A 22,631-nucleotide genomic window follows, 5' to 3' on the forward strand; every position below is an offset into this window, starting at 1 on the left:
CAGGATCCCATTCTATTGACATATAGCATATAGTCATTGGCTGGATGAGAGAAGAGACCTTCAAGATTTGTACTAAAAACTTTGAAGATCCAAATAAAATTGTAAGGAGTAAAATGTAATTAAGATTACAAGTATTCAATTTCAATAATACTCAAGTAAAGTATAAATATCCCCAAAAATACAGTAAGTATAATTATTTGTATTTTCCACCCCTGGCCATTAGGAATGGCATCCTACTGCAGCCATAGACAGGACAAATCAAGCCATTTTAGAACCATTCTTTATTTGCATGGTATATTTTCATGTAACTTAGAAATTTTCCCTCTGCTGCCCATATGCGTCAAACTCCCCCTTAAAACAACCCGTAACAATGGAAAAAATATACATTAGTACACAATACAGAGGCAAATATTATAGCATATGTTCTGTTAATCATTGTAGATGAAACATGAGAAAATCTTGAGATGCTGTGGCTGCCTCAGCATCTGCTCTAGGAGTGTGGCTTTGGAGGAAACTCAAAGTCTGTCAAAATCATCACCCTATTTCTTCAAGTAAAAACTATATATACACAAGTTTCCTAACAACAAAGATGTGGCGTCACATTACTCACTATAGGTGCACTTGTTTAAGTTTCATTTTCTGACCCTTGTTTGTTGTTTTCTTTGGGAGAAATTAAGATTAGTTTAATTAAGATAAGATTAAGATTTTGCTGGTAACGGAACCAGGATGACTAATTTGCTGACTAACTTTGCCATATTATGCCTGAGCAGGAGACATTGAATGTTGTAAACGTGAACACAAACAGGTGCCATCTATGGTGAGAAACATGTGACTAGTGGTGGTAAATTCCACTGCATTGAACCTGTTGGAATAATTCAGCCACAGTTTGTGGGAGTAAATAGCCCTTTAACTGATTTGACGGTGTGGATTTAAATGAACCCCAACGCCACGCACTCTGGGTTTAGAGTTTTAGAGAACTGCGAGCAGTATCAGGGCTCACTGGGTCACCTACACCTACTGAACGAAAACTGGTAGGTCACTCATTGTAGTACACGATTTCATTAGTATTTTCATTATGGTGCGGTAGGTAGAGGGATTTTCCAGATTAATGGTAAACACAAATTTTAACTTTGAAAATGAAAGTTGGATAGAGGACAAGAAAAAAAGGTTAAAAATAAATAGATCAGGGAAGGGTGGAGGAAGAGAAGAGGTAAACAGGCTGCTATTTTAACACCAGCGTGGCCTCGCTGCCATCCTTTCTCTGCAGGTACAGCCCCTGGCTCAGGTGATGTTCCCGACGCAAGTACGCGTAGAAGTAGTCCGACATGAGTAGGATCTAATGTGCGCGCGCACACACACACACACACACACACACACACACACACACATTAAAAGTAATAAGCACATATTTATTATAGTGAAATGAAGAACTTAATTCATTTTGTGTGTTCTGTGATGTCTTTTTCCTGTGAAGAACAGGTCATTTGTATGCCTGCAGTATGGGACAAGGGGGACATTGTGCAGTTATCAGGCACTCAGCAATATTTACAGGTCCAACTGAATCTATGGTCAGTATGGACATACAAGTCCATAAATATCTGGACATTGACAAAGTTATTGTCATTTTAGCTGTCTATCTAAATATGATCTTAAATATGAGCTCAAAGTGCAGACTTTCAGCTTTAATTTGAGGGAATTTTCCTCCAAATGGACTGAACAAAGTAGGAATTACAGCGCTTTTTATATGTGGGCCAAGTTGAGCATATACTGATGGATTTTATTTCACATTAATGAACTCATAATATTCTCCATTTCCTGTGACTGAAAGCGAGGGAGTCAGCGTATCAGTGTATGTAACCAGAGAAATCACTGGAGACGAGAACACCGACCAAAACAATACTGAAGTGAGAGGAGGGAAGGGGGCAGGACTGTCAATCGTTACTGCAAAAACAAGTCATCTTAGCAAGTGACAACATCTTAAAGCTTTACATTCTCTCATTCTATTGGCAGATCATTTAGCTTCTTTCTAGAAATAAATGTTAAAAATGATCTGCCAACAGAACAATACTTTTTCAAGCTGTGAGTACAAATAAATAGAACTAGGGTTCTATTAACCATGTATTATAAGTGCTTTATTGTTATCTCATAATAGGAAACACTAACTAATAATTTTATGCACTGTTCACGATTCATATGTCAAATGGCTCATCTGATGTTCTTATTATGAAAAAATAAGGCTGCTCGTTTGGCATATTATTGAGTGATATCTCTTTCTAGCATACTCTGATGTTAAAATACAAAGATCCTATGCAAAGTACGTAAATGTTCGGAGGTCTGATGCTGAGATTTAAATATTTATTTTAATATTTATTTTCCATCTCACCCCTTAAAATATGGTGGTGGATCAATGATCCTGTAATGTTTTTTTTTTTTGTTTTTTTTTTAACTAGTCCAGGGGAACATCTGAAGACTGATGGCATAATGAATTTTCTTAGCATGTGATTTTACAGCAAAACTTGGTTGCCTCTGGCAACAGATGGGTCTTGGCCATAGACTTGGCCATAGAAAAGGTAATGACCCAAACATACGCTGAAATCAACACAGAAATGCTTGTGGGTACATCTTGTGGGAACACCTGTGTTTTTGCAGCGATCATCACAGTCTACTGATGTGAACCCATTTGAAAACCAATGGCCTGACCTGAAGAAAGCAGTTTAAACGCACAAACCTACAGATATATAAAAGAGCTTGAAATGTTCGCATGGAAGAGTGAATCAAGATAATCTACAAGCATCTCTTACTGTGTTACACATTGCAGAAACAGCTTTAGTGTTATTTATTTATTTATTTTATTATTAATCATGTGGTTGGTGATAATGTTAAATCCAGTTTTAAAATTTCACTACCAAAGAAAACATATGTTTAATTAATATTTTAATCAGAAATATGTTTAAAATAAAATTAGGCAGCATCCCTATACATTAATTATTATTTAAGTAGTGGGTAACTCAGTTATTTAATTGAGTTGGTACTGCCTGTTTCCATTTTTGCATGTCTAAAATCCGTACACATTATTTTTGGTAAATATACAGTAAAAGAAAGCATGAAAGCTGCTTACCTGTCCAACGTTGAATAGCAGTGTGATGGCATAGTAGAAGTTTGAGTTGGCACTGCCAGCATAGATCCAGAGATGCCAGAGCACAGGGAAGAGGACTGAGCATGCCAACAAAATGCAGGAAACCAGGAAGATGTTCCTCAGAACTTGAGAAAAAATAAAAATCTTTCAATTTACAGTGGATGAAATGCTTAAATTAATAGTACATTTTTTCCCCTACATGTCACAAAACACAAAATTAACTTGTTTCATAATGCTGATTCCAAGTTTCTCCATGTAACTCTCTCTTCCTGAATCAAGTGTACAGCCACAAAGGCTAAAGCTGAAATTAACATTAAATCCAGAATCTAGCATTACTAAGAACAAGATCATGCTAACTGTTTTACTTGTAGTTAGCCACATTAGAATTAGAGAATTTAAAGTAAATTCAAATTCCAGAAGTACATAAAAAGAATCAGTTATAATTATAACCTTAGTTTGCAAAAGGCAAAAGCAGTGCTTTACACTACAACTATAATGGCCAGGATTGGAAACCTCTCTCTTTCCTGTAGGCTGTGTTTGCTCACAGAATCTAACAATCCATTTAAATTTCACCCAATACCCATTCCTCAGACACCACTACTCACATCTGTAAAGGTGGCTCCAGGCAGGCAGGAAGGCCATATAGAGTGCTATGTCTCCTACAGTGGGGTATGATTTAAAAATAGAGATGATGGCAATCTGCATGAACATGAGAAATACTGGATGCTCCCTGTTCCAAAAAGAGAAGATAGAGACAGGAGACAGGGTGAGAATATGAAAAATACCCATGTCCATTAATCTTGTTCAAAAAACTATTTTCACAGAACTGAAAACCAGAGCTATTACTGTAAGTCACCAATCAATTCCATTTAATTTAAAGTATAACTGTCTTCTCACAAAACCTTGTAAACCACAGCCTTCTTTATTTTTGTCACACACATTCATGGGGTGAGATATAAGCTGTCATGAATGGGTCACTAACAATATATACTACTGTCCACTGTGGTTCTTCAAAATGTAAATAATCTATTGACATGTGGATGCTTTTTCCACTCTTATGCCTAGAACAATAATGAGGTTTTGGGAAATAATTCTTCCCCCGTTATCAGTAAAATCATTTACTTGTAACACCATTCCAAAAAAACAGTCAGTTAGAGGCACAACAACAATCAGGTCTAGATGTAAAACATGACTCTTATCAAGGAGCCCAAGTCTTACCTGAGTTTGATAGAAAGAGGGATGGTGTACAAAAAGATGTTAATCTGGAAGACGCAGATGAAGAAGAAACGAAAATGTTCAAACATCTCGGCAAAGAAATACCAGAAGAGGCCGATATTTGGAGTAAGATCTGGTACTGAGAGGCTATGGAACACAGAAACACACAAAGTTATATGCAACATATCCACAAATATTTACTCCATTATAAGAATAACCCAAATATACATTCATTTATACTGTAATACAATTCACTACACTTTCGGGCTAGACACAAATTGCATTTCTATTTAATATAAAGAAAAAAGATACATAAGCCTGTAAAGTTAAACAAGTGTCCTTATCCATGTTGTCATGAAATCAACAGCACTAGACAGCTAAGGCCTCATGCCAAACTGGCCAAAATGTTATAAATACTGTCAGCAACGCCAAGACCTGACAGGAAAGGATGAGAAATTTAACTTGATTTATTATATTTTGGTATGCTATTCTATTCTAATTACTTTTAATCAATTATTAGAAGGAGGGGAAGGGAAATCCTCCCACTTGTATACTGACATGAATCCATAGACTGAGGGAATGAAGTCCCAAGATCCAAGTAAAAAGAAAGAGAGGCAGACAATGACAACCAGACTTCCCACAAACATGAAGGCGTATTGCAGGGTGAAGAACCAGAAACTACTCCTGCATGGGTTGACTGGGATATACAACCTCTGTCAGAGAGAGAGAGAGAGAGAGAGAGAGAGAGAGAGATTACATTGAGAAAGAGTTTACATTGTGACAGATCATTCACTCACTCTAAACTTTAACTCTAGCCCATTTCAGTGATTTTGTGTTGAGGAAATTGCAAAAATAAATAGAATACATTTTTAATTTTAATATCTGTAGTATTTCTATAGTTTACATATCGTGAAGTGTCACCTGTAGCAGGAAAAGAAGGGCAGGAGCAAACAATGTGAGAGGATAGATGCTCTGATAGGTTGCCAAGGACAAGAATATTGCACTCAACAAGGCATTTCCTGAAAAATACACACACAAAAAAGCTAATCATAGAGGCCATAAGCAATAAAAGACAAGTAGAAGGTGCAGGATTCAAACCATTCAAGTCATTTGTGCTTGATACATTTAATACAAAACCTTGGACTGGATGGTCATCTTGTCTAAAACTGAAGAGCTGATAGGGATGCATCACTTTTGTAGTACTGTTTCCTCCACAAATATATTTTGGAGACACACACAATGGGCCTTATTTATCAAGCTAGATCAATGAATTTATTCCTAGAACCTTTGTAGGAGCACTTAATCAAGAAATTAGCCATTCATGAAAATCCTGTTAGTCGGGAGCAATGTTTGTATCCTATGAGATCTTCTGAGTTAAATTTACACATAAGTAAATTTATAATTTCTGTAAATTTCTGAGTAAATTTACACATAAGGAGACTCACGAATGTAAACCCTGACTGATCAAATCATATCACTGGCAATAAGTTACTGCAATTTTATACACAAATTACTGTCAAGTATAAAGTGTTAAGGCTGTAGTGGCTCAGATGGCATATCAGTCACTTCTGTTTGCCATTGCGTCTTCTTTTAATGCTGTGCAACACTTTAGAGCTAGCACTCAGTGTGACCGATCAGGTATGTCTCCATCTGCGATGAGCTGTGTACTCCCTAGTGTACTGCATGCCGTCACCAGCATCCAAATACATCAGGATTCTTTATGGCACATGCCCTCTTCCTTTTTCCAACATGGCATTGGGAGGGGGCATTGGGGCACAAAAGGACGAAGTGCGAGAAAGGTGTTGTGACACACATGTGGCTGACAGTCGCCATGACACTTAAAATAGCAGCACATAGCAGTTTCCCTGTGTGATGTGCTTGGTGTCCATGATCTGAAGTGCACAGTGTAGATCTCTTTTATATATATATATATATATATATATATATAGTGCAGATGTGAGTCAGCACTTCCACCCTCTGAAACCTTTGCTCTTTCAGCTCCCTGTGAGCTTTACCTCTCATGGAGTTTTGTGGGCTTCACTAAATGTCCACACTTTGCACTTTACGACTGATTGGCATTCATCAGCATATGCACGGGGAGTATGGAGAAAATCAGGGTTACATTTGTAAATCTGGCAGAAATTATTAGTTTGGTTTGGTCCATGAAATAGTTAAATACAAATGTACTAAGAAATGATAAATAAGACCCACTGTGTTTAAGCTTGTGTAGAAGTTGTTTTAAAAAAGGGGTAAATTATTAATGTCATTTCAACTGCCATCCAGAGTTACTCTACCTTCCGTGAGTACAGATAAAATAGGACTAAAAAATGTAAATATGAGACAAGTACAGAGTGTAAAAATTTTTTTTGAAGATATATACATTTTTACAATTTTTAACAATAAATTTCAACATGCTATTCCATGGTCAATACTTCAAAACTCAACTTTCAATTTAATGTAATAATGTTAATAACTCTACTGAACCTACAATCCACTGACATTTCTTCTATAAAACCATTGCTCTAACAATTCAATATACAATATTTATGCTAAGAGACACTTGGCTTAAAAGGAAAATTTGATGCATGCAGATGAAATCTGTTTACCTTTTAGTGTGCAGAGGATGAAGACTGCAATAATGGCATTGTTTAGACCGCAGGTAGACTTTGCCACACAGGATAGTATAGTGAAGGGATTCAACAGGTAACTGGATGCCCAAGGAATTTGAGAATAAAGCAAAGATCACTGAAAAGATCACTGAGTCTTTTTTCTCCAGTCTGGTATACTGGTTATACATAAATAAGAAAAGTCAAGACTCACAACATTGCCACTTTGAGAGGAATGTAGAACATCTCTTTGGGTGAGCGCATGAGCTCCAGACAGTCGTGTGGATACCTGTCTGCCTCCAAAGCATACTTCTGTTTTCTGAACTATAACAAATTTGGAAATAACAGAAAGTCCAAAGATGTTTAATAAAATTGTTCTTAGGACTGCTCCTCTGTTTCTGGTTCTTCTGCTACACTCGCAATGGCATGTTCAACAGCTCCTGAGGTTGAAAGTTGTTATCATATATGTAAGAATACTTGCAAAGTCCCATCTAGCAAGCTGGAAAAAAGCTTCAAATTGTATGCTTTCTCATACATAGACAACTACGAAGGTAAGAAAATACCTTTTAACAGAAACAACAATCAAGTAAATATTTTATCCAACGTTAGCCCACACAGACAGAAGTAAAGCTGCCTCAGCCCTTCAGCAATAAACATCGGCTTTTTAAAAATAACCAAAAATGTACACTCTAGAGAGAAAATTGGTGTGTTAGTCCACACAGTTCAATGCAAGGCAGCTTGTGCTGTTGCCAACAGGGTGTCTTCAGTCGAAACTGGATACCGCCCATGATATTGGACACATACATTAAATTATTACAGGTGATTTTCTCTGAAGCGTTTTCATATCAGTCGGTCTGTTTTTTTTAACCATGCTAACCCTTATGGTGATAAAGGTAAATATTGCTAATACATGTTAGCCATGTTGTCCGCATGTAAAAGTGCTATTACGTTTACTAATTGAACAGTAAGTATAATTGAATAATAATAAGAATTCAGTACAATGGTCACAACGTATATATTTACTGATTGTCTTCTGGGATCTGGATGGGAAGCTATGAAAGCTTAAAGAGCTGTTATATTTTGAAGAGAGGGACACAGCAATGCTCAGAATGTCTTCCAAAAATGTTCTGTCTTAAATACCTTCCAGTGGACACTCATTGTTACGTGCCGTTAGAGAAAGCTGATAACTGCACTGTGTCACTGCACTGATGAATGTAAACAACGCTGCTGGAAACACAGCATCCGCACTATTTCAAAACAGAAATGCACTATAATACTGAATGCAAGTAGTCAATGCAACGATATCTGAGATTATGCCAATTTACATGTGAGACAATTTTATTTACTCCACTAAGAAACTGTAAGAATCACATTTATAAAGTGAAAATGCAAAGTTGACAAGTGGGTCATTCCATGTCAATTCCACCATATTCCAAAAAGTTGGCTGCGTCAAGGTCTTCAAACTACTTCCAACTTATTCTAGGCTAACACTGATATTTGAAACTGACAATTTACCAAGCACTGCTGATCAGATACTGATACTTCACAAAACAAAGCTAGTTTTATATTGGAGGGGTGTCGCATTTCTTGTACATATCAAGCTTTCTACACTATTTGTTGGCTTTAATTTCAATGTTCCAACAAAGCTGTGCTCTTGTAAAATTTTCTGGCCAGAAAAGAGAGATACCAGATAAAATCAAAGCTGCATCTGTCTTATTCTCAGAAATATGGGCCCTTCAAAATGGCTGAATATGCAATACTCACATTAAGAAGTCATTCTGAAGCACTTTTCAGATGCTCACAGAAAGGTCAGTATTGTAGGTATAGACTTAAAACTTGCTGGAGATTTATAGTAGTTGGTTCTAATGGCACTGATACCTTTATGAACACAACATAATGCTTCTACTCTTGGTGATAAGGTTTCAATATTTATGAAAATAAGCAATTTTACCACTTGCTAGTAGTATTTACTATTTTCTATAGTATTTAAAAAATTGTAGAAAATTCCCTATACTACATTCCTCCATTTTCTTTCTTGTAGCTTGTATTATGCCACATGGAATATAACCACAAAGTTTCATTTGGAAAGGACCATTAGATTTAGAGATATAGGCATGCGAATATGACTAAAGTTGGTAAAATTGGGAAAAAAAAAAAAAATTCCAGTGTTGACAAGCAGCTAGGAGCTAGCAGCAAGGTACATACCAGCAATATAGGTGCTTCACTGTAAATTTAATTAATCAGTCTCATAAAATGATCAGCATAAATGATCATTAGTTTATTGTCATCAATTTCAAAGAATATCCCCTTTTTAAGTTTAAAATTTTAAATGGAAATTAAAATTACCAGCCGTTAAGTAAGTCAAAATTATTAAAACCTAAATTTTAGTTGCGAACAATAATATTCAATGACTTGGTTTCTGTAGGCTTAGTTCTGAATAGTTTGGTTTCTTGCAATATCAATTAATCAAGTAATCACCACAACAAGACAATAAGATGTTCAATAATATAGCATTTACTGGAATACACAGAAAAGAATAAACACTATGATAGGAACAGGCAAAGAATAGTTGCGTGTGTGAAAGGAAAGAAATGTGTGCGCGTGCAGGAAAGAGAGAGCGCTCACATCTGTGTGTTTGTGGACGTGTGCTCTGCTCCAGAGCTTGCATGTATGTGTGCACGTTCGCGCTCAACTTATAAATATCAATTAACCACGAACCACGTGAGATAAGTGACACAAGACACAAAAAGTAAAGGTATGTGACACAAGGAGACACAACTTTAAAAGACTTGCACGTGGTGGATGACCCACAGTAGAAACTATAAAAATATTTCCAATCACAAAAAAAAGAGTTCCAAAGTGCACTAAGGTTAATGGGAATAATGCTACGCCGTTTGGATCTTATTTTAACTCGACATAAACAGAGATCACTGACTGAGTGACTGTGTTAGTAAGCACAGAGTGAGATCACATGTGAAAGATAAGAGAGAGGTCAAAGAGAGAAGAAAGAGATTTGCAGCGGTGCGCGCGATTCCCTTCGTTTAAAAGAATGCTGATTAATTAACATTTTGCAGCTTCAAATTACTCAACACAGGAAAGCTCAGAAACAAACAACAGCAAACACTATCTTTTGCTGCCCAGACATACAGTCTTACTTGGAGTTTGTCGTGAGCATGAGAGGAATGCGGCTTGAACCTTTGAAGTGTGTTCTGTGAATGAGCACCTATGTGGCCTTTGAAGCAGTTGTCTTCACTTACTGAAGAAGTTCAGTCAGTTTCATAACTCGCTGAGGTCTGTCTGTCCAACAAAGTTGAAAGCAGCTGTTTCGCTTGTTGTTAAACGTGAAAGTAAACTTGCACAGAAAAAAGGAAGACAAAAACATGCGTGACGTTCCTGGGTAGCATTGGTTGATTTTACATCTTTGGAAGCATTTCTCTCATTACGATCTTAGATGAGAGAAAAGTAGGCCTCCTCTTTTGCAACAAGATCGTGCATGGTGATCAGACTAAGAGAGAGAGCTTCTCTCTTTTATGGTTCATCCCGGTTGCCCATTAGACCCAAAGAGAGACCAGACAAAGGCTGGAGAAGTCCTTTCGATGGTTTGCGGGGGTGATGTGCACTTCTCTATCGTACTTCCAGTAACTGTACAAGTAATTTAATAAATCCACCCTCTCTCTGTGGATGCATGGTACCTACACATATTAAGTACTAGAGAGACATTAGCTCAGAGTAGAAGGTGAAACCTCACTGACTGTAGCCTATTTCGATCTGATTACTGTGAATGCAATTTTTAAAACTTTACATTAAGAACTTCAAGGACTTCACTGTTGATCTTGTATTGATGTCCCTGGCTTTGTGTATCTGGTGCTAGAATCCCAGTCAAGATGTGTGTGAAAGGCGCTTAGCAACCTTCATTCCTCAAGGCCACCTGAATGAGGTTGAGGGGCCACGTGACCCATCGATGGATGTAAAGCGTGTCGTGTCGATCCCTTCTCCAGAGACATATCCTCAGTCTCTACTTCAAAGTCACTTTGTTCCACCTCAGTACTCGATTCTGCAAGGTTATTAGCAGCCTCAGATTGACATCTTGGACATAATTTCATTCCAGGTTTCACAAGCAAATTTGTTCTTTTCATCAAGAGATCAGCCTGTTTGACTGAAACAACACAGCAACCAGCTCTTACAGGTTTTTTTGTGTTTGTTGAAGGGATCACAACATTGAATGAATCCAAAAATAATCTTCAAGGCAAAGTCCACGTAAACCCGTTCTTCTTTTGATTAGCTCTACATTGTTTGCTGTAAAAGTGTTATGTTTAGTTGTTCCAATCTTAGGTATGATTTAATTTGTGGCAGTCTGCTTCAGAATTTAAGAGTACTCCAACAGAGCAAAGCAAAATGTTTCTACATCATGATGCCATGACGGCTGTTGCACTAGACAAGTTGATAACTTGAGACAACTGGACCTGTGTTGTTTTGTATATGTCTAGACAACAGAAAAATGTTACTATAAAAATATAGCATTTACTGGAATACACAGAAAACAATAAACACTATGATAGGAACAAGCAAAGAATAGTTATGAGTGTGTCAAAGAAAAAAGAAATGTGTGCACGTGCAGGAAAGAGAGAGCGCTCACATCTGTGTGTTTGTGGACGTGTGCTCTGCTCCAGAGCTTGCATGTATGTGTGCACGTTCGTGCTCAACTTATAAATATCAATTAACCACGAACCACGTGAGATAAGTGACACAAGACACAAAAAGTAAAGGTATGTGACACAAGGAGACACAACTTTAAAAGACTTGCACGTGGTGGATGACCCACAGTAGAAACTATAAAAATATTTCCAATCACAAAAAAAAGAGTTCCAAAGTGCACTAAGGTTAATGGGAATAATGCTACGCCGTTTGGATCTTATTTTAACTCGACATAAACAGAGATCACTGACTGAGTGACTGTGTTAGTAAGCACAGAGTGAGATCACATGTGAAAGATAAGAGAGAGGTCAAAGATAGAAGAAAGGAGATTTGCAGCAGTGTGCGCGATTCCCTTCGTCATTTTGCAGCTTCAAATTACTCAACACAGGAAAGCTCAGAAACAACTATCTTTTGCTGCCCAGATATAAAGTCTTACATGGAGTTTGTGAAGTGACGTGTGGCCAAGTATGGTGACCCATACTCGGAATTTGTGCTCTGCATTTAACCCATCCAAGCGCGCACACACAGTAGTGAACACACAAACACACACACCCAGAGCAGTGGGCAGCCTTTTTTGCTGCGGCACCCGGGGAGCATTTGGGGGTTCGGTGCCTTGCTCAAGGGTCTCACCTCAGTCGTGGCATTCAGGGTGGAGGAGAGCGCTAGTCATTCACTCCCCCCACCTACAATCCCTGCCAGACCTGAGACTCGAACCCACAACCTTCACGACCTTCAAGTCTGACTCTCTAACCATTAGGCCACAACTGCCCTTGTATTGAGACTTGTTGTGAGCATGAGAGGAATGCGGCTCGAACCTTTGAAGTGCGTTCTGTGAATGAGCACCTATGTGGCCTTTGAAGCAGTTCAAGAGTAGAATGCAACCATGCATTCTACAGGTTGATCCATCTGTGGCTTCACTTACTGAAGAAGTTCAGTCAGTTTCATAACTCGCTGAGGTCTGTCTGTCCAACAAAGTTGAAAGCAGCTGTTTCACTTGCTGTTAAAAGTGAAAGGCTTCATGTATCTGGTGCTAGAATCCCAGTCAAGATGTGTGTGAAAGGCGCTTAGCAACCTTCATTCCTCAAGGCCACCTGAATGAGGTTGAGGGGCCACGTGACCCATCGATGGATGTAAAGCGTGTCGTGTTGATCCCTTCTCCAGAGACATATCCTCAGTCTCTACTTCAAAGTCACTTTGTTCCACCTCAGTACTCGATTCTGCAAGGTTATTAGCAGCCTCAGATTGACATCTTGGAAATTGGACAACCGAATTTGTTCTTTTCATTAAGAGATCAGCCTGTTTGACTGAAACAACACAGCAACCAGCTCTTACAGGTTTTTTTGTGTTTGTTGAAGGGATCACAACATTGAATGACTCCAAAAATAATCTTCAAGGCAAAGTCCACGTAAACCCATTCTTCTTTTGATTAGCTCTACATTGTTTGCTGTAAAAGTGTTATGTTTAGTTGTTCCAATCTTAGGTATGATTTAATTTGTGGCAGTCTGTTCAGAATTTAAGAGTACTCCAACAGAGCAAAGCAAAATGTTTCTACATCATGATGCCATGACGGCTGTTGCACTAGACAAGTTGATAACTGGACCTGTGTTGTTTTCACAGGCTTTATATATGCACAGAAAATTAAGCAATCCAAAAATCCCTGTGACATCAGATGTATAATTAAACAAAATGTCTAGACAACAGAAAAATTTTACTGATAACTGGTCTGTGTAGTATTCTTGGAACTTGGGGTTATTCATATTGCTTTCACATTGATGAAGTCAGCAATATTTTAGGTATATGGTACCGAACTAGAAACAGTTGATAAATGGTATTTGGAGATGTTTGTGTGAATGTACATGTGTTATTTATATTTATATTTATATATATATATATATATATATATATATATATATATATATATATATATATATATATATATATATATATATATATATACGCCAATCAGCCATAACATTACAACCACCTGTTTAATATTGTGTAGGTCCCCCTTGTGCTGCCAAAACAGCTCTGACTCCACAAGACCTCTGAAGTATCTGGCATCAAAAGGTTAGCAGCAGATCCTTTAAGTCCTGTATGTTGTGAGGTGAGACCTCAATGGATCAGACTTGTTTGTTCAGCACATCCCACAGATCTTCATTTGGATTGAGATCTGGGGAATTTGGAGGCCAAGTCAACTTCTTGAACTCTTTGTCATGTTCCTCAAACCATTCCTGAACAATTTCTGCAGTGTGGCAGGGTGCATTATCCTGCTGAGAGAGGCCACTGCCATTAGAGAATACAGTTGCCATGAAGGGGTGTACCTGGTCTGCAACAATGTTTAGCTATGTGGTATGTGTCAAAGTAACATCCACATGAATGCCAGGATCCAAGATTTCCCAGGAGAACATTACCCAGAGCATCACACTGCCTTCGCTGGCTTGCCTTCTTCCCATAGTGCATCCTGGTGCCATCTCTTCCCCAGTTAAGAGATGCACACTCACCCAACCGTCCACATGATGTAAAAGAAAATGTAATTCATCAGACCAGACCACATTCTTCCATTGCTCCATAGTCCAGTTCTGATGCTTTTGTGCCCATTGTAGGTGCTGGTGGATAGGGGTCAGCATGGGCACTGTGGCTACGCAGCCCCATACGCAGCAAGCTGTGATGCACTGTGTGTACTGACACCTTTCTATAATAGCCAGCATTAACTTTTTCAGCCATTTGTGCTACATTAGGTAATCTGTGGAATCAGACCAGACGAGCCATGCTTCGCTCAACATGACCATCAGTTGGACGCCCATGACCCTGTTGCTGGTTCACCAGTTGTCCTTCCTTGGACCACCTTTGGTAGGTACTAACCACTGCATACTGGGAACACTCCACAAGACCTGCCATTTTGGAGATGCTCTGACCCAGTCATCTAGCCATCACAATTTAGCTCTTGTCAAAGTCACTCAGATCCTTACACTTGCCCATTTTTCCTGCTTCCAACACATCAACTTCAAGAGCTGACTGTTCACTTGCTTCCTAATATATCCCACAGGGGTCATTGTAATATTACATTATATTGTGAGATAATCAATGTTATTATGGAATAGCCTCCCAGTTAATGTACGTGAAGCAGACACGGTCTCAGTGTTTAAGTCGAGGTTGAAGACTTATTTATTTAACCTAGCATTTAGCGACTAGTGTTTTAGACAAAGGAGTAGATCTGGGGGACTCGTGGATGTCGAGTGTTATGGTGATCTGGTGTGTTTGGATGCTGTCTTCCTCACTCTCGTTAGTCACTCAGGTTTGTGACGGCAGAGTGACTGTATGCCTTACATATCAGGGATCTCTCACGTCTGTGTTTCCCCCTGGTTCTCCTTTTAGTTATGCTGTTACAGCTAGTCCTGCCGGAGTCCCCTGCACTCCTCATTAAGTTTTATCTCCACACGGTGACTGTGAGTGTACCTAACCCCTTTCCTTCTCTTTCTGCCGAGCTACACTCCTGAGCTGCCGGTGATCCAGACCCCCCTACGCTCTGGACCAGACGAGCATCACTCCTGAGCTGCGGGTAATCCAGACCTCCCCCCCCCTTCACTCTGGACCTGTCCACCAGCAATGCTTCATACTGCCACGAAGACGCTTCAGCTGTTTTCTATGGACTACACAAACACACATTGTACACACACATGCGCATTACAGTGTAAACCCATATGAGGATGGGTTCTCTGTTGAGTCTGGTTCCTCTCAAGGTTTCTTCCTATCACCATCTCAGGGAGTTTTTCCTTGCCACCGTCGCCCTGCTTGCTCATCAGAGACGTCACACACACACTTCATTTTACTTTGTTTGTGTAAAGCTGCTTTGAGACAATGACCTTTGTAAAAAAGCACTATACAAATAAAAATGAATTGAATTGAATTGAATTCACTTCACCTGTGGTTTTAATGTTATAACATTAATAAAAGAATGACTTTTTTGTGCAAATATAGCATTTTCTGCCATTTTGAAGTGCGCACATTTAAAGAAAACAAACCAGACACAGCCTTTCTATGAGCTGGACTATCTGACTCTGACACTAACTCTGACCCAGACATATTTTCAAGAGCACAGCTTTGTAAGATCATTAAAAATTAAGCCACCAAAAAGTAAAGAAAGCTTTATTTTGCTTAAAAAATAGTTAATATCACTAGTTGAGATTTGTCAGTCCATTGTATTAACCTTCTGAGATCATGGTGCAACAACCTCTGGTTGAGTTGATATGGAATGACCCAAGTATCCCACTAAGCCCTTCTCATACTCACCACATTTTTGTTGTAGCTCTTCACTGACAGATAGAGAGCCACTGCTGTGATTCCATCTGCTATCTGGTAACAGAAGTATAAAATGACCACAGTAACCACCGATGATTCAGACAATTTAGACTTCCACTTCAGGATCTATAACAGTTACAACATGATACACTTTGCACACAGAATGACTTGAATATCTCATTATATAGTTTTGATACAATACATGAAGTGTAAACCAAACACATTGTGTATGTGGATTTATGTGGATTCACAGATATAGAAGGGATATGTTTATAATTGCACTATCCGTTAGCACCCAGATGAGGATGGGTTCCCTTTTGAGTCTGGTTCCTGTGTTTCTCCACACTTTGGCAATTTCCATTTCCATCACTTTGCTTAGAGGTTAATCTTGGTTCCAGAACTTTTGTGGCTCATCTCAATCTGGCCTTCCAATTCTTACTGTTCATGAGTGGTTTGCATCTTGTGGTATGGCCTTTATATTTCTGCTCTTGAAGTCTTCTTCAATTGGTGGATTCTGATACCTTTACTCCTGCCCTGTGGAAGCTGTTGGTGATGTCACTGTTGTTTTTGGGTTTTTTGTTCACAGCTCTCACAGTATTTCTGTCATCAACTGCTCTTGTTGTCATTGGCTGACCTGTTCTATGTCTAGTCTTTTGTGCACCAATGGTTTCTTGCTTTTTAAGGATATTACAAATTGTTGTATTGACTATGCCCAATGCTAGTGCAATGGTTCTGGTCAATTTTCCCTGTTTTCTCAGCTTCAATATGCCTTGCTTTTCTCCCATAGACAGCTCTCTGGTCAACAATTAGCTAATAAAGAGCCCTTCCTGAATTGAAGTAGATGTGGGAAGCAGGGAAAACACAAATGTGCATGACACTGGGTACTCCAGGACCAGGTCCGGGAACCTCAGTGCAGACCTGAATTCAATTACGGTTCTAAGTAAGATGCTCTTCTTGCCACACTTTCCTCAAATAGTTTAGAGTAGCTTTCAAAAATACATTTAGCCTGGTGAGCAGATTTTGCCCTATTTGTTTTTAGCAGGATATATAAGAAAATCAGAAAATAAAAAGTTAGCATCATTAAGCTCAAAGTACTTACCATAAATACAATCTCTGCATAGTCCACCACAAAATGAAAGAGGTATATGATAAGAGGTGTCTGAAAGAAAAAAAAAAAAAGTTCATTTACTTGTAATGGTAGTGAATTCACAGTGTGGTAAGAGGTCTTTCCTGTACTGAACAATAAGATTAGTAGTCTGGAAACGTAAAGGACAAAAAATATACATCATCTACTGACAATGAAGCCTGATCACAGCTTAGTTCTGAACACTACTGAGTGTCTCATCTCTACAGTGAGACCATAATCAGTCTTTCCCCTTATCGTTAAATTAGATATTTAACATTGCTGCTCCTGATGTTTATGGAGAACACTGAAAAGTAGTCTGTTTTTATACAATCAACTTTTAATGTGTTAAAAGTGAGAATTTCGCAGCAACTTTCCATTGTATCAACTATTTTTCATTATACCTTCTCAAGAAAATAGTTAACGCTGTCAGAAGTTAATATATTAAAATTAACTTCCCATCCAGAGAAGTTCATCCTGACGAAATATCCATACATGCAGCTAATCTCATACACATATGACTTAAAAGTGGGCACCATCAGTAGCTTGTGAAGCTGTAGGTTCAGATGATTGAGGTCACCACTTCTGCTACAAATAATTTTTCTTGTAAACAGTTTGGTCTTGTTAGCAGTAAAAAGTTTAAATGATTTAATCATAAATGATTAAATGATAAGAAAATGAAATATATCAGTGCTACTCAATTTATAAATTAGTTTAACAGTTATAAGCTGCTTAATGCTACCACCTCATTACTGGAATATCTAGTTAAGCCTGTGCATCTCAAAGTGTGGTCTGGTGTCACACACAGGTTTGAGAGGTACAACCAGTGGGATTGTATTATTTGTATTATTATTATTTTAAATTTTTTTTAGCATGATCACTATTAGGAAATGCTGGAACCCTATTGTTATTGTCAAGATTTTTCTTATTATGGATCCAAGCACAAGATGCAGAAACCCTATTTTTTTGTTCTGATTTTAATTTTTTTCCCTTTATTACATCTTTTTTGCCATATGGTATAATTACCTTTGGCTGACATCTTCTCTGTTATTTTTGATTATTTGAAAAACATTCTTTTCCAAACTAGTCCTATTTATGGTAAATACATTTCATATTTTATCAACATAAAATATGAAATGTAGCAAGTAGAAGGTTTGATGATAAAAACATACTAAAACAATTTTGATTGGCCAAACCGTTTGGCTGCTACAGGTCAATGACATTTTAAGCCATTGCATGTATTTACTAAAAGAGCCATATCTTCTGAATGCAAAGTCAAATTTCTATGAACTTTACAATACATAGTTAGTAGTCTCCTCAACCTTTTGACATATGAAGAGGAAATTTGCTCTGCTTTTTATTGGTCAAAATTTACAACTATATTTCAAGTTATTTTTCTAATGAATACATTTGGGGAAGAAATGTATTCTAAAACTGCCTACCTAAAACAGAATACTCAGAAAATAGACCCTTGTGTGTGTGTGTGTGTGTGTGTATACAATACCAGAAAAAGAGAGAGATGAGAGTCTATGAACATGTTTGTTCTTAGCAGGACATCAAACCTGGTCAACAGAGGCAAGCAAGATGGGCCCAACTGGCCTAATGGTGGCGCTATTGCGCAGGGTTTTACGTTTTGCATATCTATTAATAATAATCTAATTTATTAATTAAAGTTCTTTGAATCTTCAATCTTGAATATCTCATACAAACAAAATTATTTTTTCCACTGATTGGGTTCTCCCAAACACAAAAGCCTCAGAAACCATGAAGCAAAACCTATTTTTGTGAATTTTGGCCAATCTTCACTAATTTGGTGTTAAACAACTCAGCAGAGTATGAACCTTAATAATTATCAAAACATTACATTAGTAAACAATATGGTGGCCACACATCAATCAATTCTAATAAAACTTGAAAACCACATACATTACAAGCTTCTGAGGTCATATGTTAAGTTTGGGGCGTGGTCATACAAAGGGAACGGAGAGAACGTCAGATAGCTGTTTCACGCAACCCTTAAGTCCGATCAAACAGAAATTTGGCATGGTGCCTCCATGTGATAATCTATAATGATAACTAACCTAAATGACCTTTAAAAAAAAAAAAAAAAAAAAAAAAAAAAAAAAAAAAAAGGTCGCCATCAGCCAACCAGTATTCAGCATGTATTTGACAGGGTTAACATTCAGGTATCCTCACAAAACTTGAACGGTTGGTTCGGGTCAGGATTCACAACTGTCTGATGCAATCTCACTCAAATTGGCCACGGGGGCACTAAGTATGTTTGTGCCCACAAAAACAAGCACATCTCTTGGAAAATAAGTCCTACAGTGAAAATTCTTTCCACCTTAATGTGTTTCCTCCCACCTTTTCCACCTTTGGTCCCCTTAGCACAGCCCACCTGAAATTGTGATCATTTGCATAATATGCAAAACATACTTTTGCGAATTAATCCTAGGATTTCTGAGTGTGAAACTCAGTAATTATCGAAAACATGTTGACATTTGTAAACAATATGGCTGCCACTTGTCAATCAATACTAACAAGGTAGAGCCTTATTTACACAAACAGCTTTAACTCTTGGGTGCTTGCATGGATTCGCATGAAACTGGAAAGGCGTATATAGGAGGAGATTCTGAGGTCACATGCAAAGTTTGGGGTGTGGTCACACAGGGGGAGGAGCTAAGGTCAGATAACTATTTCTCAGGCTATGTATTGAGTTAAAAAAAATTGGTATGCTGTATCTATGTGCTAATCTGTAAGAGGATTTCTGATGATGATCTAATTAATTAAAAAAAAAAAAAAAAAAAAAAAAAAAACACCATCGGCCAATCAGCTTTCAGCAAGCATTTGACAGGGTTAACAATGAGCTATTGTTATGAAACTTGAATGGCAGGTTCAGGTAGTCACCCTCTAGTAACTGATCTCACTCAAATTGGCCACTGGGGGGTGCAATTCATATTTTTGCACAAAACAAGGATATATCATGGAAACTAATGTGTAGTCAGAAATTTCATTTTAGTTAGATTCTCTTGCTGAAATTATAGAAAATTGCCTTTTGGACCATTTAGCCACACCCACTCAAATGTATGCAAAACTTACTTCTGCAAACTAGTCCTAGGATTTACAGCCAATCTTCATATTATTGATGTCAAACTACTCAGGAGAGTGTGAAACTCAACAATTATCAAAATTATTTGGGGGGGGTTTGACAGCTATTCTTATGTATACGGGTTCGAATTAAGTTCAAATAGCTGGTTCTCAGGAACCTAAACTCCAACTGATCTGAAATTTAGTGTGTTGTATCAATCTGCTAAGCTGTAACTGGATTTTTAATCATCACAGATATACATCAAAAACATGGTCACCTTCAGCTTTCAAAAGGCATTTTGAAATAAGGGGGTGGTGTGATGAGGCCTGACATGAAGTGTTGGTAAACTTAATGACTGTTTCAAAGAGACACTGTATCAACAATTGCAGCTTTCTTTGTAAAATAATACTTTCTTTCTTTGATTATGTAGCATGTCTGCCATACAAGTCCCACAAGAAAAGATAATATATTAGAACAAGTGCTCCCAATTAGATGCTGCTGCTACCATCATGAGTTACATCACCAATAAAGATTAGTGAGCCTGTTCCAGAAGCAGCCATGCAAGCCCAAGCCATGACACTACCTCCACCGTGCTTGACCGATGAGCCTGTATGGTTTGGATCATGAGCAGATTCTTTCTTTCTCCACACTTTGGCCTTTTCATCACTTTGGTAGAGGTTAATCTTGGTTCCAGAGCTTTTGCGGCTCATCTCTGTATTTCTTTGTGAATTCCAATCTGGTCTTCTGATTCTTACTGCTCATACGTGGTTTGCATCTTGTGGTATGGCCTCTATATTTCTGCTCTTGAAGTCTTCTTCGAACAGTGGCTTGTACTACCTTCACTCCTGCCTGGTGGAGGTTGTTGGTGATGTCACTGACGGTTGTTTTGCGGTTTTTCTTTGAAGCTCTCACAATGTTTCTGTCAACAACTGCTGTTGTTTTCCTTGGCCAACCATTTTGATGTATAGGTTGTTAGTACATCAGTGGTTTCTTTCTTTTTCAGGACATTCCAAATTGATGTATTGGCTATGCCCAATGTTTGTGCATTGGCTCTGTTACAGTTCCCCTCTTTTCTCAGCTTCAAAATGGCTTGATTTTCTCCCATAGACAGCTCTTCATATTGGTTTATCCTTTTTAACAAAAAATGCAGTCTCAAACCCAGGGCTCCACCCAAGAGTAGACATTTCAGAGCTATTAATTGTTTAAACACTCAATCTAACAAGGCACACCTGGGCAACAAGAAACACCTGTCAGTCACATATGCCAATATTTTTGATCACTTGGGTGGGTTCAAACTAAAGGTGCCATGTTCTAAGTTGTTTAACACCTCCAGTTGTAAATATCAAAAAATGAAAGCTGAAATTCTGATCTATTGTCTCATATTCATCTTTTGAGCTAAAACCCAAATGTCTTCCTTGTATAGCAAAACCAAAAGATTGGCCTTGCTGTTCCAATACTTTTAGAAGGAACTATACGAGTATATTTTTAATGTAAGCTCAAGTATGAAACTGAAAATTACCCTACATAATATTTATACACATGGTGAGCGACACGGTAGTGCAGCAGGTAGCAGTGTCACCTCACAGCTCCCGGGTCCCCAGCCCATTCCCAAGCTCGGGTTACTATCTGTGTGGAGTTTCCCGAGTTCTCCCGCGGATCTCTTCTCCTCCCACCTCCCAAAAACATGATGGTAGGGAGACTGGCTACTCTAAATCACCTCGAGATGTGAGTGTGTGTGCAAGGCACCCTGTGATGGACTGGCGTCTCAGCCAGGGTCCCAGTCAAGGTCCCATCCCTCCTCCCACCCAGTATTCCAGAGGATAGACCCTGACTAGGACAAAACAGGCACTGAGGATGAATGAATGACTGAATGACTGAATGAATGTATTGCAGGCTGACCTGGCTTGCTTGCTCCTATTCTCCTTATGTTGATGTGCACCATAAAGTTCTTATTTACAAAACACTCCCATGATACTGTGGCGTTCACACAACACCCTGATTAGACAGGAATAGATTACTATTATAGATACTCACTTCATGAAATACATCCCCTGAATATGGTGAGACCCCCAGATCCAGCAAGGCAAGACCCTCCACAACTGCAATAACACATAAAGATTAAAGATTTAAAGGTATTTTAGAAGGTTTTAGGATGTTTAGCAATAGAGTCGTTTGGAAGTACAGCGACTCGTTGACATTTTTACTGTTCAAAACACAGCTAAGTTAAAGAAGCACTTCAGCTGTCTAACTATGGAATGAACATCTGCTGCAAACACAACATACCTCTCTTCCACGAATTTAGAGGAGATACAACTTCAACCCGTTCAGAAATCAGTGTAGCCAAGCTAGACCGAAATAATACTGCTCTTATTGTTACTGCTAAAATCAAGACAAGTGTCAAGGGAGCCGCCATTTTCAGCTGAGAGGAACCACTGTCCACCCTTTCACTCAATGCACCATGGGAAATTG

At 38.3% G+C, this 22,631-nt stretch overlaps 1 protein-coding gene across 1 annotated transcript; it reads right to left on the reverse strand.

Annotated features, from left to right (window-relative positions):
- Nucleotides 1–263: 263 nt before the first annotated feature.
- Nucleotides 264–22,588, reverse strand: pigu (phosphatidylinositol glycan anchor biosynthesis, class U). Its single transcript, XM_026918763.3, has 12 exons — nt 22,446–22,588; nt 22,197–22,261; nt 17,051–17,110; nt 15,943–16,005; nt 7,172–7,281; nt 6,958–7,058; nt 5,273–5,370; nt 4,910–5,064; nt 4,355–4,498; nt 3,742–3,866; nt 3,119–3,261; nt 264–1,336 (listed from the first exon to the last, which is right to left on the reverse strand). The coding sequence occupies exons 1-12, from the start codon at nt 22,573–22,575 to the stop codon at nt 1,223–1,225; spliced, it is 1,308 nt and encodes a 435-aa protein (XP_026774564.2). The 5' UTR covers nt 22,576–22,588; the 3' UTR covers nt 264–1,222.
- Nucleotides 22,589–22,631: the final 43 nt, after the last annotated feature.

This window comes from Pangasianodon hypophthalmus, chromosome 2, assembly GCF_027358585.1.
Source record: "Pangasianodon hypophthalmus isolate fPanHyp1 chromosome 2, fPanHyp1.pri, whole genome shotgun sequence".
Classification (NCBI taxonomy): Eukaryota; Metazoa; Chordata; class Actinopteri; order Siluriformes; family Pangasiidae; genus Pangasianodon; species Pangasianodon hypophthalmus.